Source organism: Ornithorhynchus anatinus, chromosome X3 (assembly GCF_004115215.2).
Source record: "Ornithorhynchus anatinus isolate Pmale09 chromosome X3, mOrnAna1.pri.v4, whole genome shotgun sequence".
In the NCBI taxonomy this organism is placed as follows: Eukaryota; Metazoa; Chordata; class Mammalia; order Monotremata; family Ornithorhynchidae; genus Ornithorhynchus; species Ornithorhynchus anatinus.
This window is the reverse complement of record NC_041751.1, coordinates 680,958-702,719: the sequence shown is the minus strand read 5'-3', so window position 1 is coordinate 702,719 and position 21,762 is coordinate 680,958. Positions and strand designations below refer to the sequence as shown.

The window sequence follows — 21,762 nt, the reverse complement described above, 5'->3', positions numbered from 1 at the left end:
TAAAACACGCGCGGAATCACACAGACACACACACACCCTGCAACTGACGAAAAGTAGGGCTTCCGAAGGTCATCTGAAATGAAACACTAATACGGTTCCCCAAATTCATGGAGTCCACATGGAGAATAGAAACAAGACAACATCTGGTTAGAAAGTGGATCAGACATGCATTTAGGCAAATCACATGAAAAATAGTTACCAACATTTGGTATATGTCCAATAGTACATTAGGGAAGCAGTGTGGCCTAGTGGAAAGAACACGAGCCTGGGAGTCAGAGAGTTCCAAACCCAGCTCAGCTACATGTCTGCTGTGTGACCTTGAGCAAGTCACTTCATTTTTCTGTGCCTCAGTTACCTTGTCTGTAAAACGGGGATTAAAACTTGTAAGGCCTATGTGGGACGGGGACCGTGTCCGACCTGATGACCTTATATCTACTCCAGTGCTTAGAACAGCGCTCGGCACATAGTAAGCGTTTAACGAATACCACAATTACAATTATATTATGTTACATAATGCAGAACTGTATGCCGAAAACACGAATCCCAAATTATCAGCACATAATCCCAGATTATTTGGAAAACACCCAGCAAATTACACAACATGGCACTTTAATCTAATTTCCAATTTATTCTTCTAACTAAAGTTCCGATATTAAGAGCAACGGAATTTGAAAGACTAAGTGTCCGATTTATTTTTTCCGGCAAAAATCCGTTAACAGATTCTTTGGCCGATGGTTGGTCCCTAGGATCTAATTTCCTGCTCCGGCAGAGGATGCTTTTTCTGCAGGCAGCCCCAGCACAGACAAACCAGAAACACGCTCAGCTTCTAGATTTCCCGCCATTGTTCTGTCAGCGGGACAACCAGGGCTCCTCTCCACGTCCCCGTCCCTATCTGTCCCGCGAAAAGACAAAACAAAGTCCAACCAGGGAAACGCATTCCCATTCCTATCCGCACCCTCGCCAGGCATTCCACAGAAGCAGACGGCTCCCAGGTATCCCTCGGGATCCGAGTGGCTGCGGCTGGGATCCGGAACCCACCCTATCTTGGGAGCCTGGAATTGGCCACGCGAGTCACTTCCAGGGCCAACCGGACCGTCGAAAGGGAGCACGATGGCCGCGTCTTCTCAATTAATTTTCCCTATCGAGAAGAAACGGGCTTCCGAGAGTCAATCCCCCATAGCTTATTCTTGGATCGTCTGCTGGCCTCATCCCACTCTCGAGCTGGTGATCGTTTGACTCGGTTTCCAATTTTGTTACTAAGCCCTTCTCAAGATATAACAAATTCACGTGAAGAGGAGACGCGGCGTAAAAGTAACGTGTTTCTTGATACTTCCCTGGAAGAAGTCAAGTCTATCAAGTCACCAATCCCATGATACAATTCTTCACTCCCAGAGCCTCTTCGGAAAGGATGTAGAAACCTGAGGTAGGCATGCACGCATAAACACATAAAACACACACACACCCAGCCCCATCTTTGTCAAATGGTTCATGCACAAGTATGTATCATGAAAACTTAGGTAATCTTCCCAATTCCCTTTATAGCTTTCTCCTGCTCAGTCCTCACTTACAAACACACACACACACACCCCTCTCTTCCCATCACCCCCAAGAAAACTCTAACTGCCGGGGTGGACTCTTCCCTCAGGAGAGAGTACATAACACAGACACACACGTGCACACGCGTACCCACACACTCACACAGACAGACGGGACACCTTTTAAGCATCGGTTCTGGAAACCCGGCGTCCATTGCACTTTACTCAGAGCCATTCAATATATATCAACTGAGCGAAGACAGAGTCTTGTTTTTCACGTGATTTTTCACCTCAGTGAAAGCAAAGAAGAAGAGGCGGGGGCTCCGACACACGTCATTAGCCGATCTTCCGTAGATTTCTCACATTTCATTCCCGGGGCCCACGCGAGCGTTTCTATTTCCCCGGGCCGCATTCCGCGGCCGACCTCCGTCGTCGGCCTCGCACGGTATCGGGACGGCTAAGTGGACTACGCCTACCTCGAACCGGGATCGAAACCATTACAAAACACCACTCGTCGAATAAATGATTATGGCGATGCATGCAGTCTTCTTCGACGCGTGGGTCGTCGGCTTCCCGGTCCGACGTGCCCCGTCCCCGGCTGGCCCGGGGGAGCCCGAGGGGAGACCGCCCCGCGCGTCGGCCATCGGACCGCCAGGCGGCCGCCCGGTGCTCCGAACCAATCGACCGGCGTCGCCGCCCCCCCATCTCCTCTCCGCCTCCCCGCCGCCGTCACCACCACCTCCGTCGCCGCCACCACCGCCGTCATCCCCGTCTCCACCCCTAAGCTGGCGCCCCGAGACTCCACCCCGGAGGCGCCGGCTCAGCCACAGGAGATGACGGTGAAGCGCTTGGAGATGCACGACATGTTGTGGAGGACGATGCCGAGCAGGAAGACCAGGACGCAGGCCACCAGGATCACAGTGCACACGCCCGACCAGGTGGCGCTCTTCCCCGCTCCGCCCCGCCGCCCTTGCTCTTCCTCCCCCGGGGCCGGCGGGGCGGCCCCCCGGAGGGGCAGCTGCTCGGCCGGGACGGTCACCGCGGCGACGGACTTGGGCCGGCCCCCCGGCAGGAGGCGGCAGCCGCCGTCGCCCGGCAGCGGGGCGCGCTCCTTGGGAGGGGGCAGGGGCAGCATGTAGCAGCCGTTGCTGGGGAGTTTGATGAAGACGGGGGTGTGCTCGGACGCGTGGGGGATCGCGATGACCGCCAGGACCTCGGGGTCGTCGGGCAGCTGAGAGACGGAGAAGCCCGGGGGCAGCCTGGTCACGCCGCGACACCAGGGACAGCGGAGGTCCTTCTGGCTGGTCCTCATCTGCTGGAGGCAAACCGAGCAGCAGGTGTGCTTACAGTCCAACAGCTTGGGCCTCCGCCGGGGGCTGTAATAATTGAAACAGATCTGGCATTCCAACAGAGAGTCCTGGGACAGGGGCTCCATGCTGGCGGTCCCGGAGGGGAGGAGAGACCCGCGGGATCCCCCGGCTCAGGCCCGATCCCCCTTCCCACGCCTCTCCGGGACAGGAACGTGGTCAGGAGGCGATCGGGGGTCCAGCAGATTCCCGGCCGCCCATGCCTGAGGGGACACAAACGAAAACAAACACAGTTACCTCCCGAGGGAAAACCACTAGGCGACCCGAACCCGGAGCAGGGTGCGGCCCGGTGGCCCCTTCGATGCTTCCTGGGCCCAGAGGGGGCGGGGGAGCAGGCACATGCAGGCACGGGAGCTTCCCCCGACGCTGCGGAGGACTCGCGCTCCGCTCCCGCCGGGAGTTCTTTGTCCATCAAGAGAAGGGCAAGGGGCGGGCGGCGGGGAGGACGGGGAGACCCTCTTGCCTGGCGTCCATGACTCTGCAAAATCCCAGGCCTCACCCCAAATTTCCCGCTGGAGCAGAAGCCCCCGAAGGGCCTCTCTATCCAGTCCGAGTAGCTCTACTTAAAAAGGGCCCGGCGAGGATGTTTCGACCGTGACCCCCGAGCGTGGATCTAGCCCTTCCAAGCAGGCAGCGACAGGAGACCCCGGCGGGAGGGGCCGTGCAGGCATCAACTGCGGTCATTCGTTCGAACCCAACGAATGATAACAATTGTGATATCTGAGAAGCGCTTTCCACGTGCTAAACACCGAACCAAATGCTGGGTAGATTCAAGATTGTCCGGTCAGACACGGGCCCTGGCCCACTTAGGGCTCACAGACTAAGCACGAGCGACAGTGGGTAAGGACTTCTCACTTCACAGACGAGGAGACTGAGGCACAGAGCCGTTAGATGACTCGCCCCAGCTCATCCGGCCGACAGCTGACAGAGCTGGGATTAGAACCCAGATCTTCCGACTCCTGGGTCAGTGCCCTTTCCACGCGGTTGACATTAGCTTTCTGACCGGCAACCTCGATTTGGCCCGAAAGCTCAACGGAGGAGGACGACTGCGATGGAAGCGGAATTTATTGGCTATTTTCCCGTCCACTCGGCTCGTGGCCAGCAGCACGGAGGTAACCACCGGCAAACACAGCAGAGAAAGGCCAACAACCTTTCGGCGAGAGGAAAGGGAGAGGGACAGGTGCCCAAAACTTTCAGTGCTGAGGCAACAGGATCGCAAATCCATAAATGGTCTCATTCTGCGTTAAACAATGCCGCGCTTACTTGGTGAATTTCCAATTTAATTTCCAGAGTATAATTAACGATGACGATTAGTTTGGTAAAGAGAAGAGAATGTACGGGCAATGTTCCGAGGCTAACGAGGAGTCATTCTTTGCCCTTTCGGCACTAACTGGAAAGGGCGGCGAAAACAAAACAGGTAAAGAAGAGGAGATGGCATTCAAAGAGAGAAAAAATATCAAATTTATTTTCAATTAGGGCACGTGGAAATAAACTTCCAGTGAATAAATTTGGAAATCTATGTGTGGCTTGGCATTCTTAATAGGTGAAAGGTGTTCTCCCTGGATGATGCGCTAATTCAATCTCAGGCCTTTGCTGATGGAAAAGGTGTTCCACAGACCGGGAATACAAACCAACGGGTGTACCGTATTGACTGACGATGTTTCGGAACCGCCCGCCATCGTGTTTGAGGGTGAAAACGAGGTGTCTGGAAGCCGGAATCCCAGTACACCTCCGATCCATTGGGAAATTAGGCAGTGCGCTCTTCAGTGATGAAATGATTTAAGAGAAAAGCAGATCGAGCATGGCTCGGGGAGGCTGGACATTCCGAGTCTGGCAACAGTGAGGCATGAAGCTTTATGCAACATTCGAGATGTCCCTCTCTTTCTTTCTCTCTCTCTCTCTCTCTATCCCGGCCCCCCAAACCTCTCCTCTGTCCCAAGTGAGACCCCCAGCCTCTGGACCCTCTCGTGACACCTGTGGGGAGAGAAGAGCAGCAGGGCCAGCCCGTGAGGCAACTGCGGCCGAGTGGGAGGGGGGAGGAGAGCAAGAGAGACAGAGGCAGATGGGGCTGGTTTTTCAATACGCCCAGGGAAACCGAATCTAGGGGTTACGGAGGACATTTTCAGCCAGTCGCACAGAGAGGACACCTAGGAACACCTTTCACAAAGGGATGCATTTTCTCACTCACGCAGGGTTACTGCCCTCAACCCATTTACACTAAATAACGTAAACGAGTCAAAAATCAGGGCATCCATAAAACACTACAACAGTTAAAGCTGAATTTTACCGGGCTTCACGAGGTCCGGGTAGGGGAACCCCTGGCACCGCCAAACCTTGCACCATACGTGTCGTTCACACTTCCCGTCATATGGCAAGGTCGGTCCGAGACTCCTATAAAGCGGCTCGTTATGGCGAGAGGGAGGGAGAGCCTCCCGTAAGCTCCCCAGACACATTAAGCATTCTGTGAAAGCACCGCAGAGCACGTATGATTTATGAGGAAGCCAGTTCCGTTCATTTTAGGTGCCCCGAGGCCGAAAAGGAGATAGAGGGAGGGAAAACCGTTTTTCCGAAAGGAAACTAGCTGCTAAGGCTCATCTCAAATAGAAGGGGAAAAATCTTTTGAAGCTCCTTCGAATTAACGGTGAAAAATGTTATTTCACAACCTTGGCAATCACAGTGACGAGTAGAAAACTCGTTGATGCTGTAAGACTTCAAAGATGGCCACTGGAGGGTCGGCGTGGGGCTCTTCCCACTGGTCGCCCACAGTCCCTGCCCTTTCACACCCCCGGTCGCCCTCCACCACCGGACGAGTCACCGTCCGAGTGACGACGAGGGGCACGAGGACACCCGAGCGGCTGCGGAATGGCGGACCGAGAGGTCGACGGATCGAATGGCCTAAAATCCAAGGGGAGTCCATCCTGAAGGGGTGTGCCACCCGGCAGGGGGACGTTGGGAGCCCGCGGCAGGGGCGCGATGGGCGGACTGGCCCGGCGGATAGCCGTCGGGACGGCAGTAGGTCTCCTCCAGTGAAGGCTCTGCAAATCCGCTCATCGAGAAGTGGTATTTACTGAGAGCTTACTGTGCGCAGAGCACCGTACGAAGCCCTTGGGAAAGCACAGCACGAGAGAGTCGGTAGACACGTTCCCCGCCCTTGGGAGCTTACCGTCTAGAGATCGGGGCTCCCGAGAGACAGGGGAAAACAGAGACGGGCCAAACCCGTCGTCGCGACAGAGACCCGGCCGGCCTCCGGCCTCATTTGAAGACGGTGCGGGAGGGAGTGCCGGTCCCTCGGTCTTTTCGATCTTCCTCGCGAGCCTCTGGCCCCTGCTCAGCTGCCTCGCCCTCTCACTTGTGAATGCGCCACCGGGGTAGACGGGCGGTGAGCGGGGGAGCCCGGAGCCGGGTGCCGAGGGGCCGCCCCGTCCAACCGCCGGGCCGAGCTCCATCCATCCAGCTTCCTGACTCAACCTCACCTCGGGAGGATGCTGCCTTCCACGTTCCTGGCATTCCTGTTTGGACAGGCCTGGGTTAGGCCAGCCGACCTGGAATTCCCCCCGGGAAGAGGCTCATGGGAAAAGCCCTGATTTTCGGGCAGAATCTGACCTTCTGCCTTGTCACAAGCCAGCTCTTCCCCATCAGGCATAAGCGGGGCTGAGGTCAATGGGCTTTGACTCCGAGGCCCCCGCTCTACAACCCAAACAAGCCACCGAAAGCTGTGGGAAGCTCCGAACTCTCATCAGTACCGAAAACACGATGACTTGAAACAGCGTGGCTTAGTGGATAGAGCCTGGGCCTGGGACTCAAGAAGAGGCAGGTTCTAATCCCGCCTCTGCCACGTCTGCTGTGTGACCTTCGGCAAGTCACTTAACTTCTCTGTGCTTCAGTTACCTCATCTGTAAAACGGGGATAAGAGTGTGAGTCCCATGTGAGACAGGGACCGTGTCCAACCCTCATCAACTCGTATCATCCCCAGCGCTTAGAACAGCGGTTGGGACATAGTAAGCACTTGACAAGTAGAGTAATTATTATCGTCGGGCATCCAGCTTGTGGACGACTCCCTGGGACGGCAGGACGGAGTCAGCAAGGACCAGATGTTTCCGTAAACAGATGGCGCAGAGAAAGGATCTCGGTGAGTCATAGAGCGTGCGCTTTGAAGCTCGGCCCAGAGTGCTTTGAGCCAGCTCCTGCCCTAGCCATGGCCCAAGCCTACCTTGCCACCTCGCTGCCCAATCTCCCTTTAGCCCGGCGTTTCCACGCTGTAGGGACACGGTGCCGGACCCTTGGCTGATACATTCCTTCAGGCATGGGACATGACTGTCCTTATCTGTATCTGGCCCTTGCGGATGCTGAACACATATTCCCAAAATGCCAGGGTCACTGCCACAGAATCCTAACCGGAAAATCCACCACCACAACAATCCGGCCTTCTCATGTTGGATTTTCACGACCTATTGCTAAAACCGGTATATTTTCCAATGCAGAATGGAAAAATCGTTCACCCCACCAAAGACACGAGCCTCCGTCCCGGCATCTAAGACTTCAACCGGCCATCCCAGAAAAAAGGAAGGTCCACCTTCGGCGGCTAAAATCGCCACACGCCCAGATTTGGGCAAAAGCCCGAAGGCCGGGCTGCCTGTGGTTAGAATGGCTCTGGCCAAATCCGCCGCCGTAACCGTGGAAGGCAACTCCTGAGCCCTTCCCCTCCCACCTCTACAAGAGGAAGGTGAAAACGAAATCCAGCCGCACGAGATATGAGCTCATTCACACGGCTCTGTTGGAACAACAATACCGATGCCCTAGTATGGAACTCGGGGAAGGGAGGGTGTGTGTGGGCGGGGGGGGGCGGGGGGGAGAAGGGGGGTTTTTACCGGCGACCTGCCGGGGCCCACTCACACCCCAATTCTGAGGGGTGAGGACCTCGCTTCTTACCCGAGGTCTGGCAAGGAGAGAGAATTCAGGACCAGTCCCTGCCAAGACTGCTTCTGTTCTGAGATCACCCCGTGCCCTTCGCAGTTGCTGATCCCCTCTAGGTTTCAGAGGCTCCCTTTGGTATGTCCGCGGTTGTTTTCTACCGCCTCGTCCTCTTTTCTATGTCTTGCGTAGACTGTACGCTCTCTGTGGGCACAGGAACGTTTCTAACAATTCTGTTTTACTGGACTCTCCCAAGTGCTTCGTACGGTGCCCCGCACATAGTAAGCACTCAGTAAATAAAATTGATTGATGGATTGCGCCGGACCCAGCGAGCGCTCAATAGATACGATTGACCGATTGATTGATTTCCTCGCCGCCAAGACCGAGAGCCCCTCGGGGACAGGGATGGGGCCGGAATGATTTATGTCTTCTTGGCCTCAGGGTCTAGCACAGCGTATCCACCCTGTAAGCCTCAGTAAATGCAATGACGAGTTTACAGGGTTCAAGCTGGACACGAGATACCGGGATAATCGCTGCTTCCCATCCGGAAAGAGTAACTCTCCCAAGTTCATCATCACTGGGACTCCGGCTCTGCCGCCTTGCTCCGGTAAGTCTATGTCCACTTAGTCCAAGCTTTCTCCCGATTCCCCAGGCCCGATGCCACGTCTCCCTGATCCACTCAGGAAAGGGGAAGACGAATCCCCAAACGAGTCACCTTTCAGACGGACCTCAGAAACCCGCCTACTTGAGCTGGGATGGCGGCTGGGGCGGCGACAAGGCTTGGAGTCGTGGATTCCAACAGAAAGGAATTCCCTAATGCTCTTATTGAGTGACCCGGTGGACCGAGGTCACAGCCCAGCACGCTGTGAGGCAGTGCCGCCCACAGCACGAAGTCAAGCCCAAGGTCACCTCGGACCCGCCGGGGCCGGCTGCAAGCTCAAGGCCACGCTTCCCTCAGGAAACGAAGCCTTCCAAATTAGAGCTTAATCGCTGCGACTCTGCTCTGTTTTCCCACCTCACGGAACAACAGCAGAGACCCACACCGGCTCCCTTTCCTGAGGAAGCGATCCTGGAACAAGAGAATGAACCCTACAGGGGGTGGCTGCCGTTCCGGCTATCCGCTTCCCTCAGCTGATGGGAAAGCAACTCTGTTATGCTGTACTCTCCCAAAGACTTAGTACGGTGCTCTTCACACAGCGAGCCCTCAATAAGTACCACTGATCGACTGAAAGAGTAAAAGGAGAAACCACTGTGAAAATCTCATCAATCACCCACCAGACCAGGATAGGAAAGGCAGAACCAGCCACACCTAACGCCCTTCACGTGCTGGTCACCTGCCCGCCTCTCCGCTCACCGCTCTACAGGCCGACGGCGGCCCGCCGGGCCGGTCCCCGAGCCGGCCTTGGCGATTACGATCCTTTCCGGCCCGTGCGCGGGCCCTCGGCTGCGATGTCCCGGCACTGTCGGCTTCCCGATAGGCGCTACCGGAGAGGGGAGGGGGAAGAAGAGAACAGGGACACCGACAGAGACGGGAATGGGCAAGGGGAAGCGTGTCCCAGGGCTGGGGTGGATAAACAATCTGAAAACTGCTGGGCAAAGGGAATGCTTCATGGCAAAGGTCGGACAGCTAAGGGCCCGGAGTCCCAACCTCATTCCCCAGCTCCTCTTTCCAAGGGTGCCCAAGCTTCCTCCCCTATCCAATCTGCCTGACCACGGCTAGGCCTACCTTCAGAGCCCTTCTGAAATCCCATCTCCTCCAGAACGCTTTCACCGGTGCATTTTTCTTCTCATATCACATCTTCGCTACGATCCCCTGAATTTACGTATTTGAATACTTCTTTTATTTGTAAATTATTTTACATCTACCTCCCCACTAAACTGTGAGTTCCTAAGGATAGAGTAGGGACAGACGATTACTCTCCCACCCCTTCAAAGCCTTATTGAAGGCACATCTCCTCCAAGAGGCTTTCCTAAGGCCCCTTTTCCTCTTCTCCCATTTCCTCCTGAGTTGCCCTGACTTGCTCCCTTTACTCTTCCCCCTTCTCAGCCCCACAGCTCTTTAGTACATATCTGTAATTTTTATGTATTTATATTAAAGTCTGTCTCCCCCTCTAGACCGTAAGCTCTTTGGGGGCAGGGAATGTGTCTGTTTATTTTTATATTGTATTCTCCCAAGCACTTAGTCCAGTGCTCTGCAAACTGTAAGCGCTCAATAAATACAAATAATTGACTGGATCAGTGTTTCTACCTCTACTGTATGTTCCCATGTGGTTAGTTCAGTGGTCTGCACACAGCAGGTGCTCAGTACATATTCATAATTATGCACGTGCCAAACACTGTACTAAGCTCCAGGGTAGACCCGGGTCAGACACGGTCCCCGTGCCACATGGGGCTCACCGTCCGAGCACTGAATCCCTATTTCACAGATGACCAAACTGAGGCACTGAGAAGTTATGTGACTTGTCCGAGGTCACCCTGCAGGCAAGTGGAAGAGCTGGGCTGAGAATTGAATCCTCAGACTTCCACGGCCGTGTCCTTTCCACTGAACCCCACTGTTTATGCTGGGAGACCCCTGTCCGGGGCCGACCAGCCAGCCTGGAGCTCTGTCTGGCTGGTGGCCTCAGGAAGACTGGGGCACCAACAGCCACATCCAAGAACAGCAAATGGGAAATTCCTCACCGTGGTCAAGGATAATCTCTGCGGGCTCCAGGGTGGAACGGAATCTCGGTCGCCACCAAAAAGTCTCACCTTTAATGGGAAGGACAGACTTAATGGAGCTAGAAATTAACAGATGAAGTGGAAGAGGGAGGGAGGGTGGGAAGGTACAGGCAGAGGAAATGAGAGCATTTAGCAATGTCCATTAAAAACCCCTACTATTTTGGTATTATGTTCTGAAGCCCTCTGGATTGTAAAGGCAACTCACTGAATGGAATATCTGCTGTGGGTCACACCACAGAGTCTGTCTGTGCTGGGATCAAAGGACTCCCATTGATTTCCCCAGATGTTTAATCACGCTCATACGGCTACCTCGTTTGCCTTGCGGTTCCACGGATTACATTCTTCTACTGAACAATTTGTGGTGAATGCGCTATTGTTCTACTTTTCTGGGGGAAACGAGGAATGTCAGAATATTTCCTGAGAGAAGCTCTGTTGCCCATTTTCGGCGTAGTCACGCCTGGTGCCTGGCTGCCAGGCGCCGAGAGGGAAGGGCGGGCGTTTCCGGCTTCCCAATGGTTCGCTCGCTCCTCAGAGGCTCGATTGTGCCGTCCCAGAGCCGACGACTGGGAACCGCTGGCCCGAGCCTCATTTGGCTGCTTACGCGGTAACACGGACTTGTCCGCCTGGAGTTGTGCCCCCGGAAGAGACTCACTGCCAGTCTAGCCCTCTCCCTGAAACCGGGGATGAGCAAGGCTGAATTCCAAACACGCTCCTTGGTCCTGTACCCTGGGGGAGCGGGGGGTGAGCTCTGCTCTAGGATTCCCATTTTGAGGGAGGGACCGTCTCTATCTGTTGCCCACTTGTTCATTCCAAGCGCTTAGTACAGTGCTCTGCACATAGTAAGCACTCAATAAATACTATTGAATGAATGAATGAATCTGAAACTACAAAGTAGAGATTTCAGTAGAAGCAACGATTCCCCCCAATAAAGAAAGCGCATCATTTTTCGGTTGGCACCCTCGAGGAATCTGGATGGGAAACACTTCTGGAGCCGCCGGGCTCCGCGGAAGCCTTCTCGTCACAGACTGCCGGCTTCCGCCCCCTACATCAATAATGCTGCTGGGCCGGCCCGCTCTCCCCTCCGGGTCTCGCTGCGATGTGCAAACGGGGTCCAGGGAACGAGGGCAGCGAAAACCCGGACATGGGAAAAGCTCCCGGAAGGGTGTCGGCTGCCTTTATGCTGAGCGTGACCAGAGGCTTAATGTTAAGTGCCCAGAGCTCCTGGAATTTAAGACTGTAAACTGTAATCTCATTGTGGGCAAGAAACATATCTGTTTGTTATATTGTACTCTCCCAAGGGCTTAGTACAATGCTCTGTACACAGTAAGCGCTAAATAAATACGACTGACGATAGACTAACTGAGAATTAAAGGCACCATGATATTTTATCCCTTTAGGTGAGGTCCTTCCCAGTCTTCAAGGGCGGATAATAATTTGCGGGGGGAAAGGAGGGGTGGCCTCCCATCAAAAATAATAATAATGATGATGATGATGGTATTTGTTAAGCGCTTATTATGGGCCAAGAACTGTTCTAGGCACTGGACTACTGTTCTAAACACCTGAGCCTCAAAGCCATCATAAGGGGTGCATCGTGAGGGGTGCATCACAGAGCTGACCGTCCAGTACACACAAGGATGTCACAGCCACCTTTCGCCTGGCACGCTGATAATGGTCGAGGGAACAAACGCCGGTTTCACTCCCGACCCACCTCCGGAGATGGGGCGGGAGGAGGCTTGGGAAAACGCGTGTGGGCTCGGCAATGCCTTCTCGTTATTTTCATGACTCTATTAAATCACATTACGGAATGTTTAGGCCTCCAGGTCATTTGTCAGATGAAAGAGGGAAAACACTGGGGTGGGGAAGAGGGAGGGCATCTTTTTTGAATTTCTGGCAAAAGTCAAAGGCTGTCTTTCTCTCGGGGACCATTCAGTCCTGCAACGCTATGATCCAGATCCCCATTGTAAGCCCACCCAGAACTGACCAGAGGATCGGTCTCGAGTCCCCCCGCCAGCTGTCCCAGAACAGGAGGGCTGCATCCTGGTCAGCGCTCACGGGAAGAGAAGTTGGCACTGCTGCCCACCGCCACGGCCAATGCCAAAGCCGGCACACGAGCCGTTTCTCCGACGGTGGCCTCCATCCACCGCCGGACCAATGCTATGGATTCCCAAAGGCCCAAGGATACCCGGTGGGCCCGAGGAGGCCCGGTGGACCCGAGGAGGCGCGGCCACTGGCTCGTTCTCTCTTCCAGATTTCTACCTGTAATTTTATTTATATTAATGTCTGTCTCCCCCTCTGGCCTGTAAGCTCACTGTGATCAGGGAATGGGACTGTTATATTGTGTTACTGTATTCTCCAAGTGCTTAGTACAGTGCTCTGCACACGGTAAGTGCTCAATAAATACAACTGACTGACTGACTCTAGGGTCAAGATGGTTTTCCGTCCCAGGATGATGACGCAGATCCAGAAATCCGTTCCATTTCATTTTTTAACAGCTGCTGCTCTGTTCCTTTTCCAGTTTTTTAACGCACACCGAGACGTGCGATTTGTGTCCGGGCCCCTGCAGCCAATATTCCACTCTGGACGGCAGTTCATCCAAGCATGGCTCGATTAACCGCCCTCTACGGCACACAGGCTCTCACTCACTGGACACTTTCTAGCAAACTGACAATCTTCCAATTAAAATCTTGTTCTCGGCTTCTGGGAAAGCGTGTCCTCTGCACAGTTCAGAACTCTCGTGATGGTCCTCGGGTCCGATCTGAGCTTATTTTATCTTCTTCTTTCCTAGTCACGGGCTCTGCTACAACCCCACCTTCAGGAAAATTGGTTTAAAATCTCAGCCACCCTCTCGTGACGGAACATTCTTTAGCCCCGGTTTGAGGAAGACCTGCAAGGGACACGTCTCTAATCGCCAGCCCTCCCCACCCAGATGTCTCCCACCTCTCCGGGCCAGGTTTGGGCCGTGAACCTCCCCTAGCCTCCGGCCAAAGCACGCCTGTCCGAGTTAATCCTCAGCCCCAGCTGACCCAGGTGGGAGAAGGTCAGTCAGAGAAAGCAGTGGAGGAGCGCTGATCGGGAGAGACTATGCAGCAATCAGCAGACTGCTCCCGCCTCTCTTCTGAGGGTGACCTCGGCAGCAGAATTTGGAGCCCCGCAGAGGACGAAGACCTCTAAGAACAAGAGCAAAGAGGAGGAGGGAATGAAATCCCAGACATCTGCCTGGAGGTTCACCCGGGCTTGATTAGCAGTCCTCTCCTGGACCCGGAAGCACAGGTGGAGGGGGCCTGAGCATTCCACAGAGGCACTGCTGTGTCTGCGGTTCTGCGCGAGGAGATCCACGTGTGTGCAAGGCCTTGGACAGGCCTGCGAGCATGTCAGAGAGTGCATGCTGGGCATGCATCCTGGGCATGCTGAAGTTTCACTGCATGGACTCTACGCTTGGCAAAGAGATCCCTGTAATGGAGGCTACTCAACTGGGGAAAATCCACCCCCAGCTGCCTTTGGATCATTTAGCCGTCTGCTGAGAGAGAGCTGTGAATCTAGGGAAATGGTAGGTACTGAGAATTTTTCCCCGGATTCATTCCACCAAGTCGCTGTAAGAAATGTAATTTTTTTTTTTTTTCAAATTAGCCCAGGGACATGCGACTTGGTCCTGAAAATTTTGATTCAAATATCGACCCCTGTCTGACATCCTACAGAAACGGGGCACCATCCTTTCGCTTGAGATGAGGGGAGAGCAGAACCCGGGGTGACCGAGGCTGGGGACCCAGTGGTCTGAAATTTTCCAGGGCACGGTGACAGATCAATCCATCACAGGGATTGGCTGACTGATTTTGCTCTACTCTCTGCCTTCCAGACCACAGGGAGCCCAGCGGTGTTGGAGCAAGAGAAAAGGAACAGCTGGCGAGACCAAAAACAGGATAATTTAAGGATGTGGAGAGGTCAGGAAAAACAGAGATTTTTAAAACCCCAAAATCCCCCACCAGGGTAGCTGCACTGTTACTGCTTCCCGAGAGAATAATGATGATGATGATGATAATGTGGTGTCAGGCACCGTACTCAGCGCCCGGGTAGATACAAGCAAATCGGGTCGACCCGGTCCCTGTCCCACATGGGGCTCACAGTCTCAATCCCCATTTTACAGATGAGGTCACTGAGGCCCAGTGAAGTGACTTGCCCAAGGTCACGCAGCAGACAAGTGGAGGAGCCGGGATTAGAATCCACGATCTTCTGACTCCACGACACAGATACAGACGGGGCAGGGCGGCGAGGTTTCTGACTGGTGGAAACCAAATTTACTACAAAGGAGCTTTCTGACTGGCTGTCAGCTTGATCCTCCCTTCTTTACTCAATGATACTGCAGCTTGGTCAAAGTAGGTGCACATCTTAACTGCAGATATCTCACATCAGAGGAGCAGCCAGAGAAAAGACTGGGCCTGTTGGGGAAGACGGTCACTATTTCTATAACTGAATCTCTGGCAGGGTCATAGTACCTCAGCCTGATCCTCGGGTCTCATTACACCACTAAAGAGAGAGAGAGAGAGAGAGAGAGAGAGAGACTCTAATCAGATCGGTTGTAAAATTAAGACTGTCAAGCACTAAGGAAATATCATTCCCTTGTCATCCTGTAATTGTCCTAGGAAATATAAACTATGTCATTATTTGACTCTACCAGATAGTTTCAGTTTTTCCTAGCATCCTCCCCAAAGTCCAGTTTAACATGAAAAGTATGCATCGAAACACTTCACAATCTTGCCCGGAAGCGATACGGACACCATGCTACACATTAACGGACACAGTCACGCTACCGAGATGCCGGCCGGGGAAGAGAAATTCCAACCAGGCTAGTTTTAGGACCTGGGACAAGTGCCGCCATCAGCCGAAGTCCCGGGCGAGACTCAACGCCCGATGGGCAGCTTCCGGTTGGCAGATTCGGGGTCGCGGATTCACGCGTGGATCCCCGATTCTTTTGTCAGCAAAATGGGGAGAATGCAGCTTTCGGGACCATCGCCCGCATTTCGGATTCCGGCAGTCACGAAAACTCTGCATTGGGTGGGGAACTATCTAGAAATGGTTTCGTTTCCACCGGACACAAAATTGGATCATCGTAAACACAGGCCCAGGGACACCCTTGCTCCAGACACTGGGACGATGATGCAAACTTCCTTCTGGAAACGTTCTCCAAACTCCTGCCAATTCAGAGGCGGTGAGTTATCTTCAGCGTACGCTACGGAAATCACCCCCTATATCTACCGGTGACCACCCCCACATGCCCCCATCAGCATTTCCCAAACCACCAGCCCCCAGGCATCGCGAGGGCAGCAGCTCTCCGCTAGCTTGCCCCAGACAAGGTGTCCCGAGTCTCGGGGGGGCGGTGGGCCGTGCCCGCGGGGCAAGCCCTTAGGAACGGAAAATGGGAATCTGAACTGTACATTCACCTGAAGCAGATGAGGTCACCGTTTCGGAACAAGGTCCGAGCCCAGACCGCCAGGACTCCACGGGTGCCAGCAGGTCACTGAGTCAGTGAGACACTGTTCCCTCCTCCCTCTTCTACCATTCCCCGCCCAGCCCAGCCCCGCCCTGCCATCTCAGATCCCAGCAGTCCAACCTGGCCCTGCCCGGTCCCGCCCGAGTACCCACGATCTAGAACGAAGGACTCACAGGACCAGGAATTTGGGGCGGCTTCCTCCCAAGCAGCGAGGGCTGGCACAGCCGCTGGCTAGTCCAAGAGTCCGTCCGCGGGCGGCTCCCGTGGCCCACACCACGGAGGCCAGGAATGACCTGGAACCACAGGGGCCTGGTTCGTCATCACACAGACAAGTGGGCACACGTGCCTCCCCACGCTCCGTCCAGCTACTCCCAAGGAAGAGCCAGGGGGCAGAGGGGAAGAGGGGAGGGAGGGCGGGCACCCTCAGCGGCAATGGCACTTGGAATGAGCAAGGGATAAAGCTAGGGGGAAAAGCAAGGCCAAACATCCTGGGGCACATCACTTCCGCATGACCAGTCAGCACGGCCTAGTCGTGGTCCACCGATGGCGAGGGCGGAAGCCGAGTCGGGGGAAAATTCACGTCAGGCCCTTCGGCTCCACTGGTTCCTCCGGAAGGTCCGCCGGCCGTGGGGAAGCCGGCTGGCGCCGTCCTCGGCTTCCCCTTTCTTTGGAGGCTCCTCCTCTCCACCTTGTTCACTGGGAGCCATTTTGCCGGGCTATACCATCACAGTGTAGAAACGACAATATCCCCGGATGATGGTTTTTTTTGTTCGGTTGGTTTTTTTAAAGAGAAAAAAAGCCCTTGGCCGGGACAGAAATAGAATGGCAATTCCTAATTACAGCACTTGGGGAAAGAAAAAAAAAAGCTAAGAGCCTCTAGCTGTTAAAGTGGTCCAAGGCTATCTCTGTGCAAGCTTTCTCTTGCTGGAATGAGAAAGGGGGAAGGAGAGCTAACTGGCAAACTGCCTTTCCCCTTCCTTCCCTGCAACGCCAAGGGTCTCTAGTGCAGTCAGTCGGTCAGTCAGTCGATGTATTCATTGAGCACTTATCGTGTGCAGAGTACCATACTAAGTGCTTGGGAGGGTACAATATAACAGGCACGTCCCCCGCCTATAACGAGCCTACAGCCTAGAAGGGGAGACAGACATTAATACAAATAAATAAAGTTACAGATTTGTACATGAGTGCCGTGGGGCTGGAAGAGGGAAAGAATAAAGGGAGCAAGTCGGGGTGACGCAGAAGGGAGTAGGAGAAGAGGAAATGGGGGCTTAGCGCAGGCAGGGCAGACTACGGCAAGGGCGATCACGGCCTCGTGAGCCCCTGGACAATACACTCACTGTGCTGCTCTGGCTTTACCCAACAGCTTCCCGGTTGAATTCAAGTCTCTTCTCCCTTGGTCTGTCTGCGGTGGAAGCCAAACCGATGCTATTTATAACAGCCCTGCGTATACACGAAGGCAGGAAGTGGGTTCCAGTCGAGGGATTAAATCATCTCACAAGCCCTGTGCGACACCAGGGCAAAAGGCATCCTCTTCTCTTCAGGGTGGGAAAACTGCGGTGGAGACGTCGGGCGCGTGCGGAGAAACGCGGGGCCAGCTGGGCTGGGTGAGGAGCGGCAAAGCTGAATGTCTTCGAAGAGGCCCCCTCGGCCATAGGAGAACGGGTGCCTGCCCGCGAAGAGAACTCCTCGTCTCCTCTGCAGCCCTCGGCAGAGGGGGCTGAACGGACCGGATGACCCTGGCCTGGCCACGGGTGGGAGATCACTTAGAGCCGAACACTGCGCAAGTCACTTCACTTCCCGGTGCCTCGAGTTCCCTCATCTGCAAAATGGGGATTATCGAATCCGCTCTCCCTCCTACTTAGACTGTGAGCCCCACGTGAGACCTGATCATCTAACTACTGTATCCATCCCAGTGCTTAACACAGTGCTTGACACATGGTAAGTGCATAACAAATACCATAGAAGACCAAAATAACAACCAAAAAAACACCTCCCCTCAACACACTCCCTAAGTAACTGACTCTTGGACCGCAATCCTCTTGAGGGGTAGGGACCTCTCTAAGCCAGTCCTGATCTCTCTCCCTCTCTGCAGTTTCGCATTTCCTCCTGCCTTCAAGACATCTCTACTTGGCTGTTGCACCAACACCTCAAATTTAACATGTCCAAAACAGAACTCCTCATCTTCCCTCTCAAACCCCGCCCTCCCCCGATCTTCCTGTTACTGTAGACAGCACCACCATCTTTCAATTTCACAAGGCCATAAACTTGGCGTCATCCGTGACTCATCTCTCATTCGACCCACGTAATCCATCTATCGCTTAAATCCGTCAGTTCAACCTTCACGACATTTCTAAAAGTTGCCCTTTCCTCTCCATCCAAACAGCTACCATCTTGATCCAAGCACTTCTCCTATCCCACCTTGATTACTCCCTCAGCCTCCTTGCTGACCTCCCCGCCTCCTGTCTCTCCCCACTCAGTCCACATTTCATTCTGCTGCCCGGATCATTCTTCTTCAAAACCATTCAGTCGTTTCCCCGCTCCTTGAGAATCTCCAGGGGTTGCCCATCCACCTCCGCATCAAACAGAAGCTCCTTACCATCGACTTTAAAGCAGTCAGTCAATCACCTTGCCCCCTTCTACCTCACCTCTCCGCTCTCCTACTACAATCCAGCCCGCACACTTTGCTCCTCTGATGTCAGCATACTCACTGTACCTTGATCTCATCTATCTCGCCGCCAATCTCTCCTGCCCATGTCCCCCGCCTCTAGCCTGGAACGCCTTCCCTCTTTATAACCGACGGTGACTCTCCCCCACTTTAAAAGCCTTATTGAAGGCACGTCTCCTCCGGGAGGCCTTCCCCGACTAAGCCCCCGTTTCCTCTTCTCCCACTCCTTTCCGTGTCGCCCTGAATTGCTCCCTTTATTCACCCCTCCCTCAGCCCCACAGCACTTTTGTACATATCTGTAATTTCTTTTTATTAATGTCTGTCTCCTCCTCTAGACCGTAAACTCGTTGTGGGGAGGCACTGTGTTTACCAACTCTGTTACGATGTACTCTCCCAAGCACTTAGTACAGTGCTCTGCACACGGTAAGTGCTCGATACAATTGATTAATAGGGATTGGGTCCTCCATGTCATCTATATCTGTGTTCAGCCCAGTGCTTGGCGCATGGTGAGCGTGGATCCCATTCAAATGATAACTCCGGAGAGGCCCTCTGCTTCAGTCCCGTCCGTCGCCGCCAGCCACGTTGCATTCCCCCGAGAATCTGGCTCCTGACCCCGCAGATCAGCCAATCCTGGCGGAAGCTGACTGACTTTGACAGACTAGTTCCCAGACTCTGACAGACCACCCCTGAGAGTGGTAGACGGGATGCCTGATGCCGTGGGAGGCACTGCCAGCTGCGGAGCACAGTGGGCGGGCTGCCAGGGCGCCCGAGGGGAGCCGGGGCGCTTCACCGGGTGCCGAACCACTCAGATGAGGGCACCGCATCGATACGAAAAGGGGCGTGACGGGCAGGCAGTCCGTCCGGGCCCAGTCAGCTGCCCAGCTCGGTGACGAGGAGCCTTAAGAAACCCAGGCCTCCTCTCCATCCATGGGAAAACGGAGGAGGTAATAATAATAATGATGGCGTTTGTTAAGCGCTTACTGTATGCCAAGCACTGTACTGAGTGCTGGGGTAGACGCAAGGTAATCAGGTCCCTGTCCCACTTGGGGCTCACAGTCTTCATTTCCGTTTTACAGACGAGGTAACTGAGGCACAGAGAAGTGAAGTGACTTGCCCAAGGTCACACAAGTAACTGAGCCGGGCTTAGAACTCATGACCTTCTGACTCCCGGGCCCCTTCTCTATCCACTACACCACGCTGCTTCTCTAAATCTGAGTGCTCAGCACAGGGCTCGGCTGTGTCACAAGTAGGAACCCAGAAAAACACCCCACACCCGGCAGGTCGAGCGACGTCCCCGTCACCGCCGCTACTGTGGCCGATCTCGTCGTCCTGGCCGCTGGTCTCCTCTCTTCCACAATCAAACTGTGAGCGGGTGCACCCAAGCTAGCCACGTAGACCAGACCGAAACACACACTTTGGCCTGAATGTTCTCGGCACACGGCTTGTTTGGACTAAAATGTCTGCGGAGCTAATGCGAAGTTCATTTTAGGTCTCAATATCTGGGTAAGTGCTTTAAGTGCCTGTGTAACGTGGGCTTCCCGAACCGGGCAATCTCATCCGTTACACAGCGTCACATAAATCATCAAACCCTAATAATGCAGATGTATGCAGCTACTCACAGACTAAATCACTACTCTAGGATTATAATTTTCATAGAAATGTTCTCTAGCGTGCTGAACGGATGAAACCCTTAGAGTTCAAACACACTCCCTTCAACTTCATACACGAGCCCACACGACAAAACGATCCCAAACGAAGGCTGCTTAGACAGCATTCTGGCCTAAACTGCCGAGACTCCTCGGGAGGTGGGGAGCGAGGGGATCGGCCTGGATCTGATTATTATTATTATAGAATAAAAATAATAATAATGATGGCATTTGTTAAGGGCATACTCTGGATCGAGCACTCTACTGAAACCTGAGATTTCAATCATAGATTCATTCAATCATATCTACTGAGCGCTTACTGTGTGCAGAGCACTGTAGTAAGGACTTGGAAAGTATAATTCGGCAACGGATAGAGACGATCCCTACCCAACAACGTGCTCACAGTCGAGAACGGGAGAGACAGACGACAAAACAAAACAAGTAGACAGGCAACGGGTAGATCAAACAAAATCCCTGCCTCACTCAGGGCTCATAGTATAAGCGAGAAGCAAACTAAGTATTTAATCTCCAGTTTTAGAGGTGAGAAAACTGAGGCCCAGAGCAGTGAAGTGACTTGTCCAAATCCATGCGGCACTCAGGTGGAGGCCACGTGATTAGAACCCAGATCCCCCGACTCCGAGGCCCACGCTCTTTCCACTAGGCCGAGGGGAAAGCCGGGTTCCAATCTCCCTCTGCCACTGGCCTAGCATGACCTGGACAAGTCACTTAAATGCAGCCCTGTTGCTGCCTCTCCCTTCTGCACTCCCTCTCTCCCTGCCCTGTCGCTTCTCCTCTCTCCGCTCCCCATCGGCTCTCCATTCTCTCCCCCGAGTGCCCCCCGCGGCGTCTTTAGCCCTACCTTCTTCTCCTTCCAGACCCACTCCACGTCACACCTTGAACCCTGGGAAAAACCACCCCACGTCGTGGGGCTCTGGGCTCGTGGGGGAGTGAGCCAGGTGACCCTAGGGCAATCATCTCTGCGCCAGCAGGTCAAGTCCAGTGACACCAACCCCACCCAGCCCTGCCCGGTCCGGCCAGGACCGGGCAGGGAAACGTATCTACCGAGCACTTGGTCGAGTGCTCTGTACACAGTAAGACCTCAATAAATAAGATTGATCGATGGATAGCAGGACTTCAGAGTGGGCCAGACCGCCATAGCCAATCGCCTCCTCGCACACTCCCGGCTTGGACAGAAGCAAAAAGACGCTGATAATGCAATCGACTTCCAGCTCGAATATTAGTGACCGACGCCAAGAATTCCTGGAGGAGCCCTGCTAGCGGTCGCCCCTTTGGCATTGGAAACCAACAAAAGAGAACGTTAACGGAGCCTCGCCTCGGAGATTACACAGATCCATTCTCATCCGCTAGGAGTCTCTTCTGAGAATCGCCAGCGCAGAGCTTCCGCGGGATCTAATATTACACGCGGGAACACCGG

The 21,762-nt window shown here is 54.2% G+C and overlaps 1 protein-coding gene across 1 annotated transcript in view; it reads right to left on the bottom strand.

The window, feature by feature from the left end:
- Positions 1-484: 484 nt before the first annotated feature.
- RNF152 (ring finger protein 152) overlaps positions 485-21,762 on the bottom strand; it is a 29,083-nt gene continuing 7,805 nt past the window's right edge. Inside the window, exon 2 of the mRNA XM_029053684.1 lies at positions 485-3,105. Coding sequence (XP_028909517.1) covers positions 2,356-2,970 — 615 coding nt within the window. The 5' untranslated portion in view covers positions 2,971-3,105 and the 3' untranslated portion in view covers positions 485-2,355. The remainder of the gene's footprint in view (positions 3,106-21,762) is intronic.